Source organism: Pomacea canaliculata, linkage group LG3 (genome assembly GCF_003073045.1).
Source record: "Pomacea canaliculata isolate SZHN2017 linkage group LG3, ASM307304v1, whole genome shotgun sequence".
In the NCBI taxonomy this organism is placed as follows: domain Eukaryota; kingdom Metazoa; phylum Mollusca; class Gastropoda; order Architaenioglossa; family Ampullariidae; genus Pomacea; species Pomacea canaliculata.
Genome location: NC_037592.1, coordinates 17,116,595 through 17,137,758, shown reverse-complemented (window position 1 = coordinate 17,137,758; position 21,164 = coordinate 17,116,595). Strand labels below are relative to the sequence as shown.

Genomic DNA, 21,164 nt, shown 5'->3' with positions numbered 1-21,164 from the left:
GGCCCGCGGGCCAGCCTTTGCCCAGGTCTGCTTTATATGGACATCAGACAGCATTCTTTTCACACAATGTTTGTTGGCAAAATACTTGGAAGCTCTGCCTGCCAAACATGGGGCATGGCCAGACTGGACTGGCAAGCATCCATCAAGAGATTCTATATTAATTCCCACCACTGAATGTTGGAGTTGTCTAGCCCATGCATTCTGAATATCACATGGCAAATGCTAGACGTGGACATACTCCTTTTCTCTCTCCCTCTTTCATAGGGGCAGGAAGGAAATGAAAGTTTAATAAAGATAAAAAAAAATGCAAAGAGTTTGTTAAAAATTCTGTATTCAGTAACAGCATCAGGAAAATAATGGAGAAAGCCTTCCTGCTTATCAATGGTATTATGGACAGAAAACTTGTGAGAAATTCTCCTTTATAAATGTTATGAGGCAGTTTATGTGTGGGAAAGTCATAAACTGAAGTAGTTTCTACCAATGGACTGTATCTAGCTTCATTCTATATAAATGGAGTGCTCAGTTTTTGTTTTTGTTCTCTTTTTTTTTTTTTTTGGCAGGCTGTGGGAGGGGAAGTTGTACAGAATGGCTACTTTGAAAATGAAAAGCATATAAAGCTACTTTTTTATTCAGTCACATGCAACACACTGGAACAATGTCTCAAAAAGTGGCCTTTTGAATGGTCTGATCATGTTATGTGCATTTTTATGTTTTATGAGGGTGCATATTGTTGTTTTGTATTATTTTTCCCATGGTATAGCATGTTGTTTAATTTTTGGCAGAGAACATATTCATGTCACACAAGATGACATTCGGCAGCTGCAGGCATGTGACAGTGCTACTTCCACAGCACAGGTAGGTCACATGTTGTGAGTGGTGCTCACTTTCAGAAAGTAATATTCCTCATTTCTTGCGTGTTCAACATTTTCTTTCAGTTTGGATTTCTTTGTCAGATAACTTGAATAAAAATTCACAAATGTGGGTTTATTCCCAAATTTTAAAACATTCTCTTGCTGTTTATACCATCTTCAGCAATTACATAATTATGTAAAATTAACACCACTTGGTTGACCTGTAACACATGTTTTAAAGGCAGAGTTTTAATTACTGTTTACAATCATTTGTTGAGAAGGCATAGGGAGTACTGCAACATCATCTATTGTCATGTGCTATTACCCATGCTCATCTGCAGTTTTCAGCATGTGCTCAGAAAAACAAAATTTCAAAATCCTTTCATTGAAAGAAGATAGAAAGCAGCTGAGCAATAATTTAATAACAAAGTCAACTCCTTTTTTGTGTTTGATTCTGTAGGGAAAGGTTCATGAAACTGACAAGGTATACAAGAATTAAAGATGATATTGTCTTTCTGTTTGCATGTACAGCATGCATGTTGATGAAATATGAAAGCATGGTTTTGTCCACATGTGCATGGTTATATAATATCTTAATAGTGTTAATATTTATGTACAATATTTGTGGGGGGGAGGGGACTTGGATACTGTCCATAAAATGTATTCTTTATGGTGCTCATGCACAGAAAGTAAAAGTTCCTGCAGAAGAATATAAAGAAAAGTCTTTGCCACAAAATAAATTAGGAAAGATTAAAAGGGCAGTTTGAGTGCAGTATTTCCAGGTAATGTCTATACAAAATTTACCAAAGTTTAGAGAGTTTTAAATTGCAGAATATTACTAGAGTGACAGCTAATTCTGGAAAATTGAGAACAATATTCTCTTAGAAATATTACTAAAAACTGGTTAGTGGGTCTATGGCCATGCTTTTACCAAGGTATACCAAGATTCCAAGCTGTATTTTTTAAGCATAGCTTTGTACATAAATAATCCTCCTCATTTCAGGTTTAGCTGCAGTTAACATTGAAATCTTTAGATGTTCTACCTCTGATTACTTTGTCCAGTCATCTTAGATCCGAATATGTTGAGATAACCCTAGCTTTACCTCCTCTTGTGCTATCCTATTATGAGGTAATGTTTTAATACCCTCAGATGTTGATTTGCTATTCTAATGTGAGGTAATGTTAAATACCATTAGCTGTAGATGTACTAAAGGCATGATTATGAATATGTGTGGAGATTTGAGGATGGATGATCTTTAATATCCTTTTTGTGACTTTTTTTTTTAATAAATGGTTGACTGTTCCCTCTAGGGCTATGCACTTCTAGATTTTTTTGTTTTCTGCACATTCATAGTTATTTTTTTAAATTGGTCTGTTCTTCTGATGCAAAGCAAACATAATGCTGATGTGTTTTATATAACATTTTAAATGTCATCCTGCTGCTAAAACTCAGTATATATATATAGTAGAGAGATGATTAGAGCTGCACTATGATGACTGCAGCAGTTGGGAAATCTGTTGTATTTTTTTACTGTACTCTATTAACACAGATTAAGTCTTTGGTATGCATGTCACACACTCTTTCCTTGAGACATTTGTTTGCCTTTCTGACCATGAACAAGCATGTCATTTTCTATGTGCATGACCTTAATGTAAAAGTCATTTGCATAGTGGGAGCACACCTACAATACTATTATTAGTGGAAGAGCAGTGTTTAAAAATAGTTGTGATCTTGAAGTGTTGTTATTTTTGGTTTAGATGTAGAAGAAAATGTGTACATTTCTGCAGCATCCTATTTTAAAATAATAGAATTGCATTCAGTGCACTCCTTTAACATCATTTTTTATATATTACACTTGAAATCTTTCAGATAAGTGTTCTGCATATATCTGTACAAATATTTTTGACTGAGAAAGTAAGTTTTGCATATATTTGTGCAAATAGTTTTGATTGAGAGAAAGTGTGTTAGGCATATATTTCTACAAATATAAATATATGTATGTACTTGCAAAAAGGGAAGAAAAAAAGATGCCGAGTTATGTAGGAGTAAACTCACATTTTATTAGCACAAAGAAGTCAAGCCTCTTATGTGAATTCCACAATATATAAACATAAATATATAACATGCTCTTTCCTACAGGTACTGTTAATGAGACTGGTGTTTCAAAGCACCAAAACTTGGTGTTAATTTGTTATATTGGATTTGGGGTTTTTTTCAGTTTCAGCTTTTGTTGGTCCTTTGATTCAAGAGATACTCATGTAATCTTATTTGCTTTGCAGCAAATCAAATCAGCAGAGCGTTACCTGAAGAAGCTTGAGTTTCACCTGGCAAAGGTAAACCCAATGTCATGGTGTGCTATGTGCATTTTCCTTATTATACATTATGATTTAGTATTGATGGAATGCTAAAAATATTTCATTAGAACCTAAAATACTATGTTCGTTTCTAATATACATATAAAAATCCTTGTATACATGTATTAGAAGTCTATTAGATCAACAGTAAACGACTTTCATATGATTGTTGTCAGCCACGCTAACTTGAACCAATGTGTTCTAGTCTTTCTTGCACTCACAGATCACACAGTTAAGTGATAAGGTGATCTTTTAGCAAACATTTACTAATGTGGCTTTACTACTCTTCAGATTGATGAGCTTCATGAGTGTTATTTGATACACCAGAAATTATTGGAAGGTAAGCCTGCATGCATTGGAGAGTTGTAATTTTATTATTCGCTTCTGATTTGGTCGTATACAGCAGGAAAATTATTCGGAATAATGGTTTTGTACTTTTTCCAGATTAGTTTCTGTTGGTTATTTTAGAACATTTCTGGAATACAAATGACAGAGATACATATATTTAGATATATACTAATTAAATTATTAGAAACAGTTTATTTTGTCTATTTTGCCTTATAGATGATTAAAAAAGTTGCGTTCTTTTCACTGCATTGTCTGTCCATGTCTAGGTGCACGTGCTATGGCACGAGCATATGCAATAAACCCAGGCAACCGCAAAGACTCTCTGACCAACGTCAAGTATGGTTATGAAGAATGTTCACAGGTATATAAACTAAATCATCATTTACATGCAGGCACTGTTATCATGTTGAATTTTAAGCGATTAACTTGCTCATTTCTATCAGTGAATTTTACTACCAGGCTATCCTTATAGATAGCTGATACTATGAGAAGAGACTGGGTTTATTTTTTTGTTGTTTTAAGTAATAAAAATTAGTTGCCACGAAACAGTACAGAACATCAAGTCAAGTTTTGAGAAGGTAATCTTTTCCATTTGGTCTTCATTCTTCCAGTTGGATTATCTCCCTTTAGGCCATTTTGAGTGTTCGTCTAGGCCTCAGGGTATTTTGCTTTTATTGTTGTTTTCCACATATCATGTTCTGTACTTTGTCAATATACCTGCTGTATTTACTGATGTTATAATAAGTTACATTTCAAACAAGAATCAGAAATGAAAAAGAAATGTTCAGTTGGTGGGGGTGATTTTTTTAATTTTATTTTGTTTTTCTTTCCTTTGATTGCAGACATTGTGTGCAATTGAAGCTCAGCTTGAGAACATGTGTGGGACATTTCACTGCAAGCTTAAAGGTACTTTCACTATCTTTTGATTTCAGTACGACAACAAGAATTAACATGCATTAAGAAAGTTTAGGGTAAATCTTCCAAAACAAGTAACTATTTGTTCTGTGGCCATTATTGTTGTTGCAGGTATGGCTGGCTTTGCACGACTGTGTCCAGGAGATGTTTTTGAAGTATCTATCCGACATGGACCACAAAAATGGAAATCCAAGGGACGGATTGAGAAGAACAACACGCAGCGCTGGGATGTTCCTGAGTTCACCTTCAAGTCTCTTGTTGGAGAGATTCTTATTATCAAGGTAATCCCTTCTTTCTTCGTGTGGGATAATAACTTACTCAGCAGCAAAGGAAAAAGTTTATGACGACTATAATCTTGATACAGGTTTTTAACACAAAGATGTTCATTTCACATAAGGGTATTCAGTAGAAACAACCAAACAACTAAATCCATTGTTATGGTTTTCTTGAATGTGAATGTTCAGATTTAAATTGTAATTTAGATGCAAACACAAAAAATAAAATGGAATTAGAATTTTTGTATAAAATGGGGATGTAAGCTACTATTTTATAAATTAAAATATTTGGTCAGGGTTTGAAAAGAGCCTTGGATGCAAGGAGTGCTGTTTTAGTATTAACTGACTTTAAGCAGTAATACTGTGCTAGAGGCAAGTCCTGGATCTTTTGAGTAATGCAAATAGCAGGTAAGACCAACAAATTCTCTTGGCAGGCACAAGAGGTACGAAGCTTCAAGAGTGTCTTGCTTGGACAAAAGAACTGTGAGGTCAAGGATCTTTTCTCTGCCAATCCTCAGCTCATGACTATCAGCATCAACTTCAATGGCTCCCTCAAGTTGAGCATTGTGATTACTTGGAAGTGAGTGTTTTTTAGATTTTCCGTGGTTTATAAACTTTATTTTTCTTAGTTTTGATTTAGATTTAGTTTATTTGATGTAATTATTCTCATCATTGTTTTTTTAATAAAAAGAAAAAACAATTTTTGCAACCTAATGCATAAGTTTATTTGTGAAAAAAATTTAAAAACTGTCACTTTAGTAAAAAGTTTGCCTTGAATTTTAGTTATCTTATTTTCTCTGTTATGATAAGAAGTATCTATTTTGTTTGTCTGCAGTCCCCTAGAGAGTATAGATGAATCTGTTACTTACTTTCAACCCCCAGCTCGACCCCAGGCTCCACGCAGACGACCAGTCTCAGTGTTGGCTCTTAATGGACATTTAGTGAGTTTTTGCATGTTGGAATCACAGGGGTAATGCATGAGGCAGTGTTCTGGTTGTATTGCTGAAATTAGTTTGCCATAAGCAGTCAAGATTGCTTCTCACTATTTTCTGATCCATTGAAACTGGTGATGCGTTTGGTTGTTTTTAACACCATATGAACAAGGAAACATTTGTGTAGATAATATCTGTCCTAAGAACTTATATGAAACGTAGTGTAAGAAATAGTTTTTAACTCTTTCCTAGACTTTGTAGTGAACTTCTTAACCAGTGCCTGTTTCTCACACTGTTCACTAGAATTTAGTACAAAAATACAATGACTGTATTTCTTAAAAACCGTATCACTTAAATGTTTAAATACTCATATAAACTCATATAAACCACCTATATATTTTTTCCCTGCAGTCTGGAAGTTACAGTGATTTGCAAGGGCCAGAAAGGCGATACTCTAGTCCTTTGCATGTTCATCCTCAGCATAGCATGGTGGCACGAGATGACTCTTTTACCTATAGTGGGTCTTCTTTCTCACTGCTTGGCTCATCACCACAGTTCCACCAGTTCCACAGTGCCCATGCCTCCCCAGCCATGGGCATGCGCTCTGCAGGAGACCAGAAAATCCCAGGCTCTGAAGTGCACCTACCTTTTTGGCGACCTTTGTCACAGGTGACACTAACCCTTCACTTGTATTGTTGTACAGCTTTATTTTTTTGTGGTACAAAGAACAATCCGGTTTTTAGACTTTGTGAAAGGATATAGTCCTCAAGTTACTGTATAGTCTTAATGCAAATGAGTATGGCAGTGAATCATATATTTTGCACCTTCAGTTCCAAAGCGTTTTGCTTTATGAAGGATATAAAAAGCTTAGTTTTGCTTATCCTCTATTGTACTTTTTTACTCCAGGGTTCCTTCCCACCCCAGAATGTCGCCAGCAGCCTCAGTCTGCAGCAAGCAGGTCTTGCATCATCATCATCATCATCTACATCTCAACAGTTGCCAGGAGTGCTGATGCAGAATTATACATTGTGGCGAGAGGAGGCAGGCAGTGTGGAGGAAGCACTTTTCAGTCTCAGCACATCACTAGAAGATTTTCGTGGCCAGTACAATGAACTGCAAACCCTTGAGGAAGTTGTCATTGCTCTCGAAGCTTTTGTCAGGGTCAGTGAATGTTTGGCACATATTGATAGTGAAAAAGATATTTTTGTTTGGGTAAATTGCAGACTCGATGGTAAGTGCCATTTCTAGTACTCTTAGGCCTTGCTGCTACTTATGTGATGGTAGCTATTAATAATTGACCAGCTACTCCACAGATGGTAAGGAAATGTATTAAACAGAAAAATTTGTAGCATATATTTGCTGTGATAGTTTTGATAAATAATGCTACTGATTTAAGCCATGTTAATGCTGCACTAATATTATTAACATCAATGCCACTCTTATCTTTAGCATATTATGTTTTATTTGTTGTTTAACAGCATCATATATTTGTTTTCTTGCATATTTTACTCAAGATATATATATATCAGGGCATTGTATGTGTAAACTGCTTTTTGTATATAATGTCACTTTCTCCATACCCATAAAAGGGTCAATGAATAAAATTAAAGTCTAATGTTGCCGTCTGGAAGAATACTGTATAGACATATAAGAGACACAGTGAAAAGGACTTGAATTTAAAATTCAACACTCCTGAGTTTCCCATAGCTAAAAAACAAAAATAATTATTTTTCAATCGATTATTATATTTCAGAAACAGTCTCGTGGATCTCGTTGTAGCTCTAGATCATCAAGTATCAGTGTTTCAATAGAGAGTGCTCTTGAGGCTTTTGATTTTTTAAACACTGAAGAGTCTCCCGATGAAATGGATCCCTCCCCTGTGTAAGTATACACTTGGTTAGCTACAAACTGATCTGTTAAACTTGTCCCCCTGACCTGCCTGTCAACTTAATGCATCTGTTGTGTGCTTCTTCTCTCCTTTTTTGAAGAAATATTTTCTAGAGATTTGGATTGACTTGATTGTTGTTCAGATCATTGGCTATATGGTCTCCTGCTTATTCTGATAGTATTCCTTGGCTTGATGACTAATCAATATTTCATATGACCTTTGGACTCTTTCTAAAGAACCAGTCGGAAGACCAGTCTAGAACACCTGTTGTCAAGTCCAGAATCAACAGCCAAGACAGGTGACTCTGGCATTGAATCATTGGCCCAGAGATTGAGTGAAGATACACAGCTGGGCTCCAGTCTTGGTTCCAGTCCTATTCCACCTTCTACAGGCAACGAACAGGTGGACACAGCTCTTCTTTTCCATCTGGCTTACTGTGACTGGCTTTTGGAGGTGAGCACTCATTGACCATTAGCCCTTTTTTGTTCATTCTTCTTTAAGATGGAGAGTCTTTGCTGCCAATAAAGCCTCAACAATCTTCATGGATGATTTCATATTTTCAGCTGTATATTATGTGAGAGAGAAAGACCATTAACTATGTTTATCCAGGGTCTTGGATACCTCATCTGATGACTTCTCTTACCTTCTCCCTTCTTTGTTTTGCCTCTCTTTTAATTTTGTTTTCAGGGAGACCCATTTCAAGTTCCTTTCCACAAAAAAACCTACTAAGGTTCACTTTTTGATGTAATAAGATATCAGCTATTTATTTAGAGATTTGTATATTAACATCAAGCCCTGTTTTGCATCATGAATGTTGCAGAGCTTAGGAAATTATGGGCCATTAAAGTGTCGTGAGTTTTATGCACTGGAAAAACTGCAGCGCCAGGGCTTTATCCTTCAGCGTCTCTTAGAAATTGCTAAGGCAGGAGCTGACATTAATCTGCATGGAGGTGAGTTACTGAATTTCATTAGACCTTAAGCTAGTTCAAACAAGAACTGATGTCTGCCTACAAGGTGGGAGTGTGATGTTAGGTACTGAGTGCTGTCCAGGGCAGCCTGTAAACTATTAACATTTTTCAAAATGACATTGTCAGATCTATTGACTCATACATATGTGCATGTTCAAAACAGAGCATACACACAAGAGTACACAACAAGTATTTTCAAATTCTGCTCAGAACTCTTGTGATAAAATGATTAACAGGCTCTTGCCTAGCTGAAAAGTGCTTTCTGTCCTTTCCAGTCTTAACTGAGCTGACAGAAGACAAGGCTATACGAGAATTCTGGGTCACAAGTGTGGAGCATAGTCTGCTGTCAGTCCATCCAGAGCGCCTGCTGATTGGCATGGAACAGAAGTTTGGCTCGCGCATTACAGACCGCTTTCAGGTCTTACCTAAAAGAGGTGAGTTTGGGTCATGCATTACAATCCTTGACATTAGTGCATGATATTTTGAAACAGTTTAGAAAACAAAATTAATAAATAAACATGAATTTGATTGTTAAAACACAAATAAATTTTCACTTCCTTTCTCAGAGTTCTATATAAAATGAGTGAATATGAAAAATTTGTTGCTATCCACATTCCAGATTAAAAGCATTTGTCTTTTGTCTGCGATAGAGAAAGATTGGGGTGTTGGCAAGGGATATATGAGGTTTTATGTTTTGCAGTTTTAAAGCTCACCTTTGCTGTTAGTGACATTCTATCATTGCATCTTTTACAGCACAAGAAGTTATTGCTTTCATAAATTATAATGATTTATTTACTGTAGTAGATTTAATTTCATTTTCAGTGTTTCGATGCATTCTGGCCAAGATCTTAGACATTGCTGACTATGTACCAGAGAAGATAAAGTCATCTGCAGTTGTTACTCTCCATCAGTTAGTGTCCTACTTTAAAGCTGAAGGTGGTCTTCAGAAAATTGAGCAAATGGCAGAAGAACGTGAGTGAAAAGGCTATTTTGCTAATGTAATTCTTACCTCAAATTTTAAATCAGCATAATGTAGATCATCTTGTCTCTAACTTTTTTTCTGTTAAAGTTTAGAAGTGTGTGTGTGTTCTTTTTATAGTCCAGCTGTGTGACCAGCTCATGTCCGGAAACACAGACCGTGCTATTAAAGCCATTTTGACTTTACGGGATGAACTGCCTGCCCCTACCCCATTGAAGGTCATTGGCATGCTTTTGCACAGTCCTGTACGAGAGATCCAGCAATCAGCAGGTATACATTGAGCATGTAACTTTAGTTTACTTTGTAGCAGTGTCCTATTATACTGTCAGAATTTGACCTAAATTTCATGCAGCTATAAAAAGCTTATTACACTGTCCCTTCCTTGTGCATCCCAATAGAAATAACTACGTTGTATCGAGAGAAATTTCTATTTTTAAAAAGACTCTTATTACTAACTGGACAGAAGCAGACAATTACAGCAACAGCTTTTCTGCTTATGTATGTATATATGTGTGTGTAGAGATTGAAGAAAGCATTAGTTGGCTCATTTAAGTAACTGATACATTTAATATAATAATAGAATTTAATAATATTAGAAAAGAAAATCCTTTGACTTATGAATAGAGGACCAGATATTTTAGTTAAATATTCACTTTCCTCAAATTAAGCATTGATTAGACAGTCAAGAGATTTTTATATTGCACTTTATGTGTAAAATAAACTTTGCTTATTATCTGTCAGTGGAACATTACCTACAATCCTGTTTCATATGTGCAGCTGCCTATCTGAAAGTCATTAGTCGCAACAAAGTGACCAGGGACAAGGTGAGGAATAACTGTTATTGTTAGGGCAAAGTAAAACAAATACTTGCATTGTGTACACTCTGAAAATATTAAACTTAGTGTATTTTGTCATGGGCCTAGAGCCTATCAGAGTGGACATATTATAATTACACCATGTAGTAGAAGGATTGGATGACATGGGCTATGTACACTCTCAGAATATTAAACTTTGGATATGGTCATGGAGCTGGAACCTATTGAAGAGAACTTCTTATCACTATATATAAGGGAGGGGTTGGAGGACATGGGTCGCGTATTTTTTCTGATGGTCTTGAATGAACCTGTTTAGAAAGCAAGATTTGGGGTTATCATAACCAGATACTTGCATGTGTATTGTTTTGCTCGTGAATATGCCTGAAGTTGCATAGTACATTCTTGTAATTGGTGAGTTATTTGAAATGTGCAGGCAATGGTAGTTCTTGTGGAGGGTCTGGAGGATCATCTGCCAGATGTTCGGGGCGGAGCCTGTACCGCTCTCTCTGTCTTGGAGGTAACATTCTCCCCTCATTCCCCTCCCCCTCCTACCCTCCTGACCTTTTGCTCTTTCCACCTAGCACTTAAGGAAAGCACGTTTTTCTCAGGTCTTGTGCTAAGCTGCTAATTTTGGAAACATTTACCAAAAGCAAGTCAGACATATTCTTGGCTGTTGGGGAAAATAAATCCCTTTTGACAAGGAATAGGAAAACTGGAAGGAATGGATAAAAGACACCAAAAAAGAATGGTATTATTATGAGCAGAGATCTGAAGAAATGGTGCAATTTGTCTTTGTTGATACAGGCATTGGAGAGTCTGGATCAGCTGGTTTATATATGTCAGTCTGACTCGTCCTCCACTGTCAGGCGTCGTGCCAAAGAAGCCCTCTTTTCTCTTGGTGAGTTTCACTCTGGTTTACCTTGACAATAGGGATTTGCACATTGTTTCAGTCAGAATCAACGATTATTTTTTATTATTATGTTGGTCCCCTTACCCATCATTAAGTTGTAGTTATGTCTGTTTCATGTGTATCTGAGATGTCCTTATAAACATACAGGGTGTGAGTTTGGTGATAATGACATTTAGATGACAAAATCGTTCAGCTGCTGGATAGGGGTCCATCAGCTTGGTGTATTTCATTGTAGTGTTGGAGTTCCTTTCTGAAGATTAATATATCTCAGGCAGGGATAAGAAAAAGGCTGATACAGTGGTGATACCAATATTGGTGGTAATAATTTTTTTAAATGACAAAAATACCAAAATACATAAAATTCTTTTATTTTTCATTAGGACCTGAGGGTAGGACAGCATTTGAACAAGCCCAGCTAGGAGCACATGGTTTTCAAGGCATGCAGATAAAAAAATAAAAGCCTCTGTAGAACAGTGGAAATCTAAAGCAGAAGGATTATTCCTGTGTGAACATCGTGTGTGACCCATTCATCTATCATACCAGTGGTGGTGTTAGACATGGGAGAGGTCTAATCTTTCATGCTTCAAACTTCATTTGGCTCATTGCCTTTATGCTACACTTCTGGATGACAACACTAGTTTGAATTTTCCTGAAACAGGAGCAAGGAAGCTGCACTTCAGAAGCATTCTTGTGCAGCTGAAACCCTTTCAAGCAGTGCGCAATGATGCACCATAGATGCCAAAACATGGATTAATTCTGAATGTATGATGGTAACAGCAGGCCATTCCTGTGTAACCCTGCATGCAATGTCACGCTAGTCTTTGTGTCCTTCACCTAGTCATGATTGTGAAGGGTCAGAAATTTTACCAGCTACTTTTTATTGTGTGATTGCAAAAGTAAAGTGCTAGCTATTATCAGTTGGGTAATCTGCTGTGAAAAATAAAACACTACAGAGAATTCAGCCAAAATCCTTTGGAGAGCTGATAAAAATCAAAATTGTGTGGATGGAGTTGCATCTCTTACCAGCTACTATTGTCAGCACTTGCTTGTCCAGAAGTATCAGTGGCTTTTATAAAAGGATACAGCTATTGGGAAAAAAGCTATATCAACCATGTCTAAGACATCAGCGGTGGGTGCAATAGAGAGCAATATCAAAAAGATAAAAAAAAGAAAATTTTAAAAATATGTAACTCAAGAAAGAAGTTGTGGAAAATCAGGGCCTATGACTCATCTGTTGTGTGGCTTAACAAAAGAATAACAGTGTGCAGTATCGTGTTGTTATAAATTTATATTGATGACTTTTACAATTGGCAGTACTCCTGATCAGTTTAGACAATGGCTATGTGACCTCCTTGAACTAAGAGGCGGGGCCACATCAGTGTTGTGTGTTCTTGATATTTGGCAATGACTACTAACCACAATGCTGCTTGTACATACTGGCTGTGTGTCAATAGTTTGCTTCTGCCAGCATACTTATGCAAGACTGACAAACATAATGAACAACATGGTGGCATACTGCATGTCTGTCTCCAGCAGCTCAGCATTGTGAACGGTGGCTGTTGGGTTAAATATGATATTAATTAAATTTATGCTAGACAATCTTTGTGAGACTAGATCTTTGAAAAAAATGTTGTGTTTATAGCTACCTGTAGGGGGTGGTCTGGATATTATTAACTATTTTATTTCATGTTGTAAGCTCCTTAGTGTTTTGTGTTACCGAGCCTGCTGTGAACAGAACAAGACATTATTTTTAATGCCACCTTGAGGTTGTTTCCCTAAACACTAAGGCAATTGTCATTGTAAACTGGTTTGGTTTTTTTTTTTTAATCATAGTCTGTTACATGGAAACTAAGCATTAAATTCTTGACTCTTTTGGGTCTTTGGTAGGATGCATGCCCTGAACATTCTGTCAAATAAATGGATGTGATCATAGTTGTATACATTAGTATGCACATTAACAAAAAATTTAAATTTTTCAGCAGAAATTAGTATGTGTATGTCATGTCCACTCTATAGCATGCAGTCTATCTTGTGTTTATTTCTTTTCATCAGAGTGTACTGATCTTAGTAATAAATAATAGTAACAAAATACAAAAAGCAAATGTTTCATTTGTGCTTCATATAATATGAAGCTGTGAAATAAGTCAAGATATTAAAATAATTCCCTCAGCAATTTGGTCATTTGTAAAGAGGAAGAAAAGAAAGACTGAAATTTCACTGTTATTTAGGCTGTGGATTTTCATCTCGCTTTCATCCTTTGTCATTCTGTAAGGGCTAGGTCATACCAGACTTTTTCAACTTAAGTTGTTTTAAGTATCTTCTATTGAGAGTGTGTGAGATTGGGATAGGATTTTATGTTAAAATAAGTACCTAGCCTTTTGTGTGCCTGAATGAAATGACACCATCATGTCTTATTATGTCTGCAGCTGTTTACCCATGCTACAAATACCTCAGAAATCCATATCTCTGTAACTTGTATGCATGATAGCTAATGAAATTTTACATTTTGTGAACATGTTCCCATTTTGTTTTGAGCATTAACACTTGTAGATACTTGCACTTTTCTTTATCTCTATATACGTGTTCCATTTTTGTATTTCTTTATTATTATTGCCAAGGTGTTCACAGCATTTGCAGTTGTACAGTTTATGGGCCATAGAACCCAGTCTTTCATCTGTTATTAGCATGTTCATTCTGTTACTAATTGCAGATATTTTACACATTTCATTAATCATGTATAATATAAATCTTTGCTCCTTATGTGTTATCTTGTACATGTAGAGCTCTCTTAATTAGACATTTTCTTCTTAATGTTTTTGATTCCATCCAATGTAACAGTTTGTTCTTGTTAAATGGGTCATAGAGCAAATAGTGCCTACTAAACCTTGATATTTTTCTGTCAGACTCCAAAGTTGTGATGTGTACAAGGTGGCAGGCAAGTAGTTCTTTGCAAGTGCATGTAGTTTTGTCATAATTCAACATTTGCTGCACACAAAAGGGAAAGTGAACAGCATTTGTAGGCAAGAGATTCCACACTTTCTGACACATGCTTGACATAGGAGCAAAAATGTTGAATTTGAAGCTGTTGTGCACTGGTAAACTATCTCTGTTCACCTATTGAGGAATAGGCACTGGATTTATAAAAAATAATAAAGATTTTTATGTTTTTATGTTTATCAGAAGAAAAGAAGTGCCATTGAAAAGAAAATCTTATACTCTGCCTTCTATTCGGTCATAAGACTTTGTCATTTACCTGAAAATTACTGGTAAGCTTTATGATGTGTGCAGTTTGGTGTAAGGGCAATGTTGACTTCCAAGTTATATTCCAATATTAAATGTAAACAAAATAGTGTTCATATAAGTGGGAAAAATAAATGACACAATATGTCGGTCAGCATGACAACTCCACACCATCAATATTAAATACTACATGTACATCTACAAAAAAAAACAAATGGCTGTAAGTAAATTATTTGTCAAAGCTCTTCCTTTCACTTCTACCCTTTCACACCCTTAAAAATATCTGCTTTCTTAGAGGTAAACATTGCATATTCATAACTCACACAGTAAAAGTCTGCAGTTCTTTATGGGACTGTTTGATGAAAAATTTTCATATACTGAGAAGAGTTAATTGTATAATATTTTGCAGATTTACTTGTCATTTGGGTCTTGTCTTGTAAGCAGAATAGTATTAGACATTTGGATTTGGGTTATTATTGTCTAATATAAATTACAGATAGATCCTATTTTTATTCAATAGCACATATCAACCAGCCCAAATATAAATAGTTGTGAAACTAGCATGAGAAAATTGTTGTCTTGTAGTAGTTTTACATAAAGTTTGAACTTTAGAAATATGGCTATTGACAGCAATTTTTACTTGGTCACCATTAAAAATGTGACTGCAAACAGTAATTCACATTGCAGATGTAAACCTTGATGATACTTTGTTTTCAGTTTTTGATGACCAACCGTTATTTTTTAAGAGCAACCAAAATCCCTGGTAGTTTCAGATGTATGCAAAGTCAGTAAATTCCTTGACACTTGTAACATCTCTTACCATTAATGGTCTTGTCTTATTTGTAAAATCTCTCACTATCCTTGTTCCTCTTATTTTTCACAAAAGTCTGCCTGAACAGATGCTAATGGGTAAACATGATCATGACCTTGTGGAAGGCGTTATTTTCTTGCCTGAACTCATTATCTAGTCCAGTATTGTTATCACTTTATGATGTTGCTAATCATTTAGCTATAAAAATATTGACAGCAGACAGTACGAGTAAAGAACCTAAGAGAAGCAGTCTTGCAATTTTTATCACCAGTTGTTCCAAAAAGTCATTCACACGCTAGAAAGCTCACATTACCTTCCTATGTCAGACCAAGTAGAGAAGGGGAAAATGTGTTTATATTTTTTCTGACTGTGTTAAAGCAGACATCTTTGTATTGTTTTGTGTACTGTACATGAGAAATTACGTTTTACTCAAAGCAGAACTGCAATCAAGTGACTACATAATCTTGTAGTGTTGCCTGTAAGTATCTTTTGTCCCCAGTGTCCAAACATTCCTTTACATTCCTTATTCTTAGAAATTCTTAAAAAAATGGTTAACTTACATTTGCTTAGACTTTCAAAATTATGTGCATAGATTTCCTAGGAGAAAAGTTGCCTGTGATCTGCTTTTTATAATTTCACATATGATGAAAGAAGCTTTGAAATGAAGTTTCTTGCCTATTGTGATAAAAAAAAATATGTCACTAAAAATATAAAATATACCATGCTTTATGTCACATCTTGATTAGGCTCATTGTAATGAATGTCATCAGTTTGTATTGCGTCAAAATCAGCACTAAGTTCTTTGTTTATACCATAGTTTTAAGGGCAAAAAATGGAAAGCACGGACTTGGCCACTTTGTTCTGTTCTCTGATTTCTTCCATGACAACGTGTGGCCAGGGTGCTATTGTCTTATCACCCTTCCACATAGTGAGCGAGCAAGTGATATTCTTTGAAAAATTTGTGTTTGAAATAGGTATATGTGTTTTATGGGCTTTTATAAAGCTGCATGTGATGCAAAATGCACGGGTATGCTATGTTCAGATATTAGCAAGGGCTGTCAGAGAACAGAAAATCAGAAAAATAACAAGATAGTTCAGAAATCTGCTTCTGTTTGGTTACGTGCAATATCATATTTAGGGTTTGTTCACCCATCCCTTCCTTTACAGCATTTTGATAGGCTTTCAGGGGATTCTTTTTTTAAAGCACATCCAAGTGATGTATAATTAGGACCTGTGTTTTGTCATGCTAGTCCTGATGTGTTCACAATGCTGGGTGTTTGCCTTTTATTTTTAACATTTGTTGGTGAATCTACACAAGTTTTTCTTTCCAACTTTTGCCCACTTAAGTAGTGCATACAGCACAAAATGTGTTTCTGCATTTGGAAGAAAAACCTGGTGGGTGACACTACTATGTTAGCATTCATTTTCACATAGTGATACTACTATGTTAGCGCTCATTTTCATATAGTGTCATTTTGTAACCACATTTCTTTCTGTTTCAGATATAAAAATCTTAACTGTCTCTTTCTTACATTTCCACAACATACATATTTTAAAATTTATTTTGCTGATATTAAATAGCTATCATTTGGTAACTTAGTTCTACTAAGTCATTTGTAAAGTATCATATATTCATCAAAAATGTTCATTCTCTGTAAGTGCAAGTGTCTCTGCATACTTGTCTCACAGCTGCTGCTTTGCATTCCATAATATTCTGACCTATATTAATTACTTTCCAATTGTAAATTGTAATGATGGCATGAAATGTATTTGTAATGCATGTGCAAATTCAATTTTAATTCAATCAGTTCAGCTTTGCAGAATTATAAAGACTTATGTTTGTGTGATGGCATTTCCTTCTTGTTTCATGTCATCAGACTTTTCCCAACACTGGTGTTACACCAGTTGTCACTGCCACAATCTGTCTGTCACCATTCATTGTTTCAACAGTGTGTTAGTTGTGAGAGTATTGCCTGTTGTACACGTCATATATTGATAAGTAAACTGATCCTTTAATTTGTTGTAATTTACTTGTGCATGTCACTGGTAAGGTGCAGGAAAAACCTGCATGCATGTACAAACAAATGTGTTTTGTAGCATAAATGAGAAACCTTTTTAAAAATAACGCTTAAATTTCTTGCAGAATGTTCTGGCAAACATGAAAGTTTTCTGTCACCCTTTTGAAATAACTGACAGTTGTACTGTTAGGACTTATTTACATATGATCTATTTATCTTGCAAGTCTTGATTAAGGTAAATATCAGATCCATAACACATTACTTGCCTATTCAGTTAAATTAACCTCCTGTGGGATCTTGTGACTAGTGTAACAAATCACAGATCTCTTGTGGGGTGCCAATAAATCTTAGGGCCATGTTCTGGACAGGTTTAGTGCTTGTTCCAGTGACAGTTTTGTTATTTCCTGAATTAATATATTTCACTTCACATTGTTTTTCTTGATACTCAGTCTGGCCATAAAATTGATGAAGGTTTGGTTTTTAAAAGAACACAATAGTCTTATTTGATAGAATGTGTGTGCATACACCTATGTGCATGCATGTGTATGTATATATTTATATTACAAGCATTATTTCAATTGCTGCAACTAGTTTGCAACAATTTTAAAAAGTTGATCTAAAAGTAAAGTTGGTCAAATTTTCATTAAATCTCCAACCACCAAACAAAAAGTTTACTGTATCAATAGTTCCTTATTATTATTGTTCCTATTCGCCCCCAGTGGAGCATATGGCCGTAGCATCAATAGTTCCTCCTTAGTAGAAAATAAAATTAAATGGAAAAAGGTACCATGCTATTTATAGAACTCATTTATTTATAGTACCTCACTATTTATAGAACTAGCAATTGCTGTCCCATTCTCCAAAAAAAATTTGAATTCCTGGAAAAGTATTTAATCAGAACACAAAGCTTTCAAACCTGTTATTGGTTGTAAATCTGGGCATCAGTGGATGCGAGGGTGTACAATGATTGCCACCCGGCTATCTAGCTTGGCCAGCGGTCACACAGATCACAACAAGCCTCGGTCAGTGCACCTCAGAGATTATTGCATGGTTTCAGGTCTGATAAGCAATTCTTCTTTAACAGTTTAGTTTTGAGAGAGGCCTTGTTAATGCGATAAGTAAGGCGGTTTGTGATAAAAGCTGGACAAGTAAACTGTGATGTCACCCAATAGGACAGTGCGTTGCTCTACCTACCGCATCCCCTCTGAACTGCGGATATCCATAGGAATGCCCGTTCCTGACAGCACGCGTGGGCACAAGTGCACTCTGGAGAATATTCGATGCTGGAAGAGGTCTTTGTCGAAGCAGTCAGCAGCAAGAATTTATATATTTGACTACTTTTCGTGATTCAGAGTACAAGTGAAAAGCGCTGTTAAATCCAAGATAAGCGGAAACAACCGATGCAAATCACTCAGAGAAAGCTCAGAGGCTGACATAACGGCATAAAACAGGCACAATGTGATGGAACAGTACCTATTCGCACGCCATTATACACCCCTACCGTCACACCGCCGGTTTTAGCTCGGTGGCGACAGACAACATCTGTGCAGTAACTGACAGCCAAACCAAAAATATATAAGCATCAGCAAACTGGTGACACCATGAAACAAATGTGAGCTATAGGTATACTTGTATGGGTGTAGAACTTGGGAGTGGATCATGCCAGATATTTCTTAAACAGGTGGGATTTGAGAAAGTGGGGAGAGAAGTCGGTCCTGGGTTAGGTTAGATTTATTATTGTCTAATGTAAATTATAGATGGATCCTATTTTTATTCAATAGCACATAATCAACCGGCCCAAATTTAAATAGTTAGGAAACTAGCATAAGAAAATTGTTGTCTTGTAGTAGTTTTAGAATTTCTCTTGTCAGTGCGTGACAGAGGGAGGCAACGGAAGCAGACTCGGGTGGTAAGGCGCCTCTAGCTCAGTTTCTATTTATCTATAAACTATATAGTGATCACTACCTAAAAGTTTAGTCAGTGCTCTGTAGTGACAGATATTTAAGCAATGATCGATTTAGTCAGTACTTTAATTGTAGCATAGCGACACTGCTGTATGGTTCATTTTCAGTCGGTGTGATACAGTATATATTATATCTTAAAACTTTTTAATGATCGAACTGTCGAATGCGTTCTTCAAAGACATGAAAGTATGGAAGGGGTTTGGCAGAGTCTGAGATAAATGGCTGGGGCGTCATGAGAAAAATTCATCTACTTAAAAGAGGGTCGGATCTGGGTCATCAATTACGGCACTATACAAAGAACTCGATCAATCAGCGCAGGTGACAACCATCTACAGGTGATTTCTTGTCGGGTGCCTTCTCGACACGTTCTGCTTGACGTCTTGGAAAAAAAACAACAACCCTTTCTCGTATATGCAATTACATACGATGTGCGTGCACATGCGACGTCAGTCTTTTGGACAAGAACAAGAAAGACACAATAAAGACCAGCAATGACAAGGGCAAAGACATGATTAACACCAACGGTGACAGTAAAGCAGATATCTAAGTGAAATAACAACAGCTGGATGAGGTCAACAAAGCGCTCCCCTCTGCTCAAAGATGACAGAGGCACTGGAGATCAAATCTCCCCCTTCGGGGTTGCGGGGAAAGTAGCCCTGCTGACCAGGGTATGCTATAGCAACAGCATACTTTATATGTAAGTTCCTTAATTGCGGTTCTCACCATATTTTACTGTTCCCTGATATATGGAGGTGTTGGAGTAGACAACAATTCAAGATCCGGGAAAAAAGAAGTGCCTGATGAAACTGATTCAGAATTTCCCACCAGTAACACAAGATCAACAAAATACGAAACACTGTCACCATCTTGTGGACCCTTTTGATAAGCAACCCTTTCTGACGCGCAGGCTCGGTTGATTTAGCCATGAGCGAATTGTTTATTCACGTCCGTGATTTAGCACCGTGAACTGGGAATACAATCTAAGGGGCGCTTTTTGAGGGAGGATGATGCCGAGGTCGACAGATAATCTCAAATGGCTGGCGAATATTTCCACGAAAACATTCCCACGGCAGTCTTGCTATAGATGCCACTTAAAACAAAGCCCACGTACGTTGGAGAACTGTTAATTGTCAGCTGCTGTATCCGTCAATTAATCTCCTCCCCTCCCCCTGCCTCATCCTCCACCACCCACTATATATATATACCTCTACCTGTTAAGACTTCTTTCTCCCGCCCCTGCACCGACTACCACTACAAATGAGACACCCAACACCACCACTACCATCATCTCGACGAATAGTATACAGGTCAAAGCCCCGAACTGAACTCGCAACACTCCAATAAGCTTTATCAGAACACGGCGATAATAAACGCATGCAGTTTAATTGGTGATCGAGAATAACTCTAGGTATCTTGATCTTGATGTATGCGCGACTTCTCTATCGTTGACAGTCGGGCCTTGAGGACGCCTTTATGTTGTTAATGATCGAGTAATAATAAATAATATTCATTTCGAAACAATCTTTTAGATATGACGATGTATAAATCATCGGTCTCCAACAGGACTTGCCTTCCTCTCAGCTTTTTTTGTGGATTTCTCGGTGAAGATTTTTTCTTTAATTTTTCAAATAAATCCTCTTCACGAGTTTTAAAAAAGAGCGACCAACCTCCGAGATATTCTCCCTTTACAGCGCGAGTGCGAAGAGGGCATTGAACTTTATTTACAAACATTTTTACCCTGATTTCAACGAACCCGATTTCATATCCACAAATAAAACCACAAATCTACTCATTCAGAGGCCGAATCTTCACCGATTTTAACATTTTTGAATGACTGATGCCAAAAGATTTGGTAGCTCTTTCTGAGTAAACTCAGCAAGTTAAAACTTTAAGGA

The 21,164-nt window shown here is 36.4% G+C and overlaps 1 protein-coding gene across 12 annotated transcripts in view; it reads left to right on the top strand.

Annotated features, from left to right (window-relative positions):
* LOC112559197 (rho family-interacting cell polarization regulator 2-like) overlaps positions 1-17,791 on the top strand; it is a 50,743-nt gene extending 32,952 nt beyond the window's left edge. For 11 of the 12 annotated variants that reach the window (XM_025230222.1, XM_025230223.1, XM_025230217.1 and 8 more), the window contains 21 exons: positions 783-855; positions 1,312-1,335; positions 3,132-3,185; positions 3,498-3,546; positions 3,821-3,915; positions 4,397-4,460; positions 4,581-4,750; positions 5,179-5,324; positions 5,580-5,685; positions 6,088-6,345; positions 6,583-6,837; positions 7,430-7,557; positions 7,801-8,017; positions 8,385-8,514; positions 8,808-8,966; positions 9,355-9,504; positions 9,632-9,781; positions 10,289-10,335; positions 10,760-10,843; positions 11,131-11,224; positions 11,617-17,791. In XM_025230222.1, coding sequence (XP_025086007.1) covers positions 783-855; positions 1,312-1,335; positions 3,132-3,185; positions 3,498-3,546; positions 3,821-3,915; positions 4,397-4,460; positions 4,581-4,750; positions 5,179-5,324; positions 5,580-5,685; positions 6,088-6,345; positions 6,583-6,837; positions 7,430-7,557; positions 7,801-8,017; positions 8,385-8,514; positions 8,808-8,966; positions 9,355-9,504; positions 9,632-9,781; positions 10,289-10,335; positions 10,760-10,843; positions 11,131-11,224; positions 11,617-11,693 — 2,530 coding nt within the window. In that variant the 3' untranslated portion in view covers positions 11,694-17,791. The remainder of the gene's footprint in view (positions 1-782; positions 856-1,311; positions 1,336-3,131; positions 3,186-3,497; positions 3,547-3,820; positions 3,916-4,396; positions 4,461-4,580; positions 4,751-5,178; positions 5,325-5,579; positions 5,686-6,087; positions 6,346-6,582; positions 6,838-7,429; positions 7,558-7,800; positions 8,018-8,384; positions 8,515-8,807; positions 8,967-9,354; positions 9,505-9,631; positions 9,782-10,288; positions 10,336-10,759; positions 10,844-11,130; positions 11,225-11,616) is intronic. The other variant, XM_025230219.1, reaches the window with a different exon arrangement.
* The last annotated feature ends 3,373 nt before the right edge of the window (positions 17,792-21,164 follow it).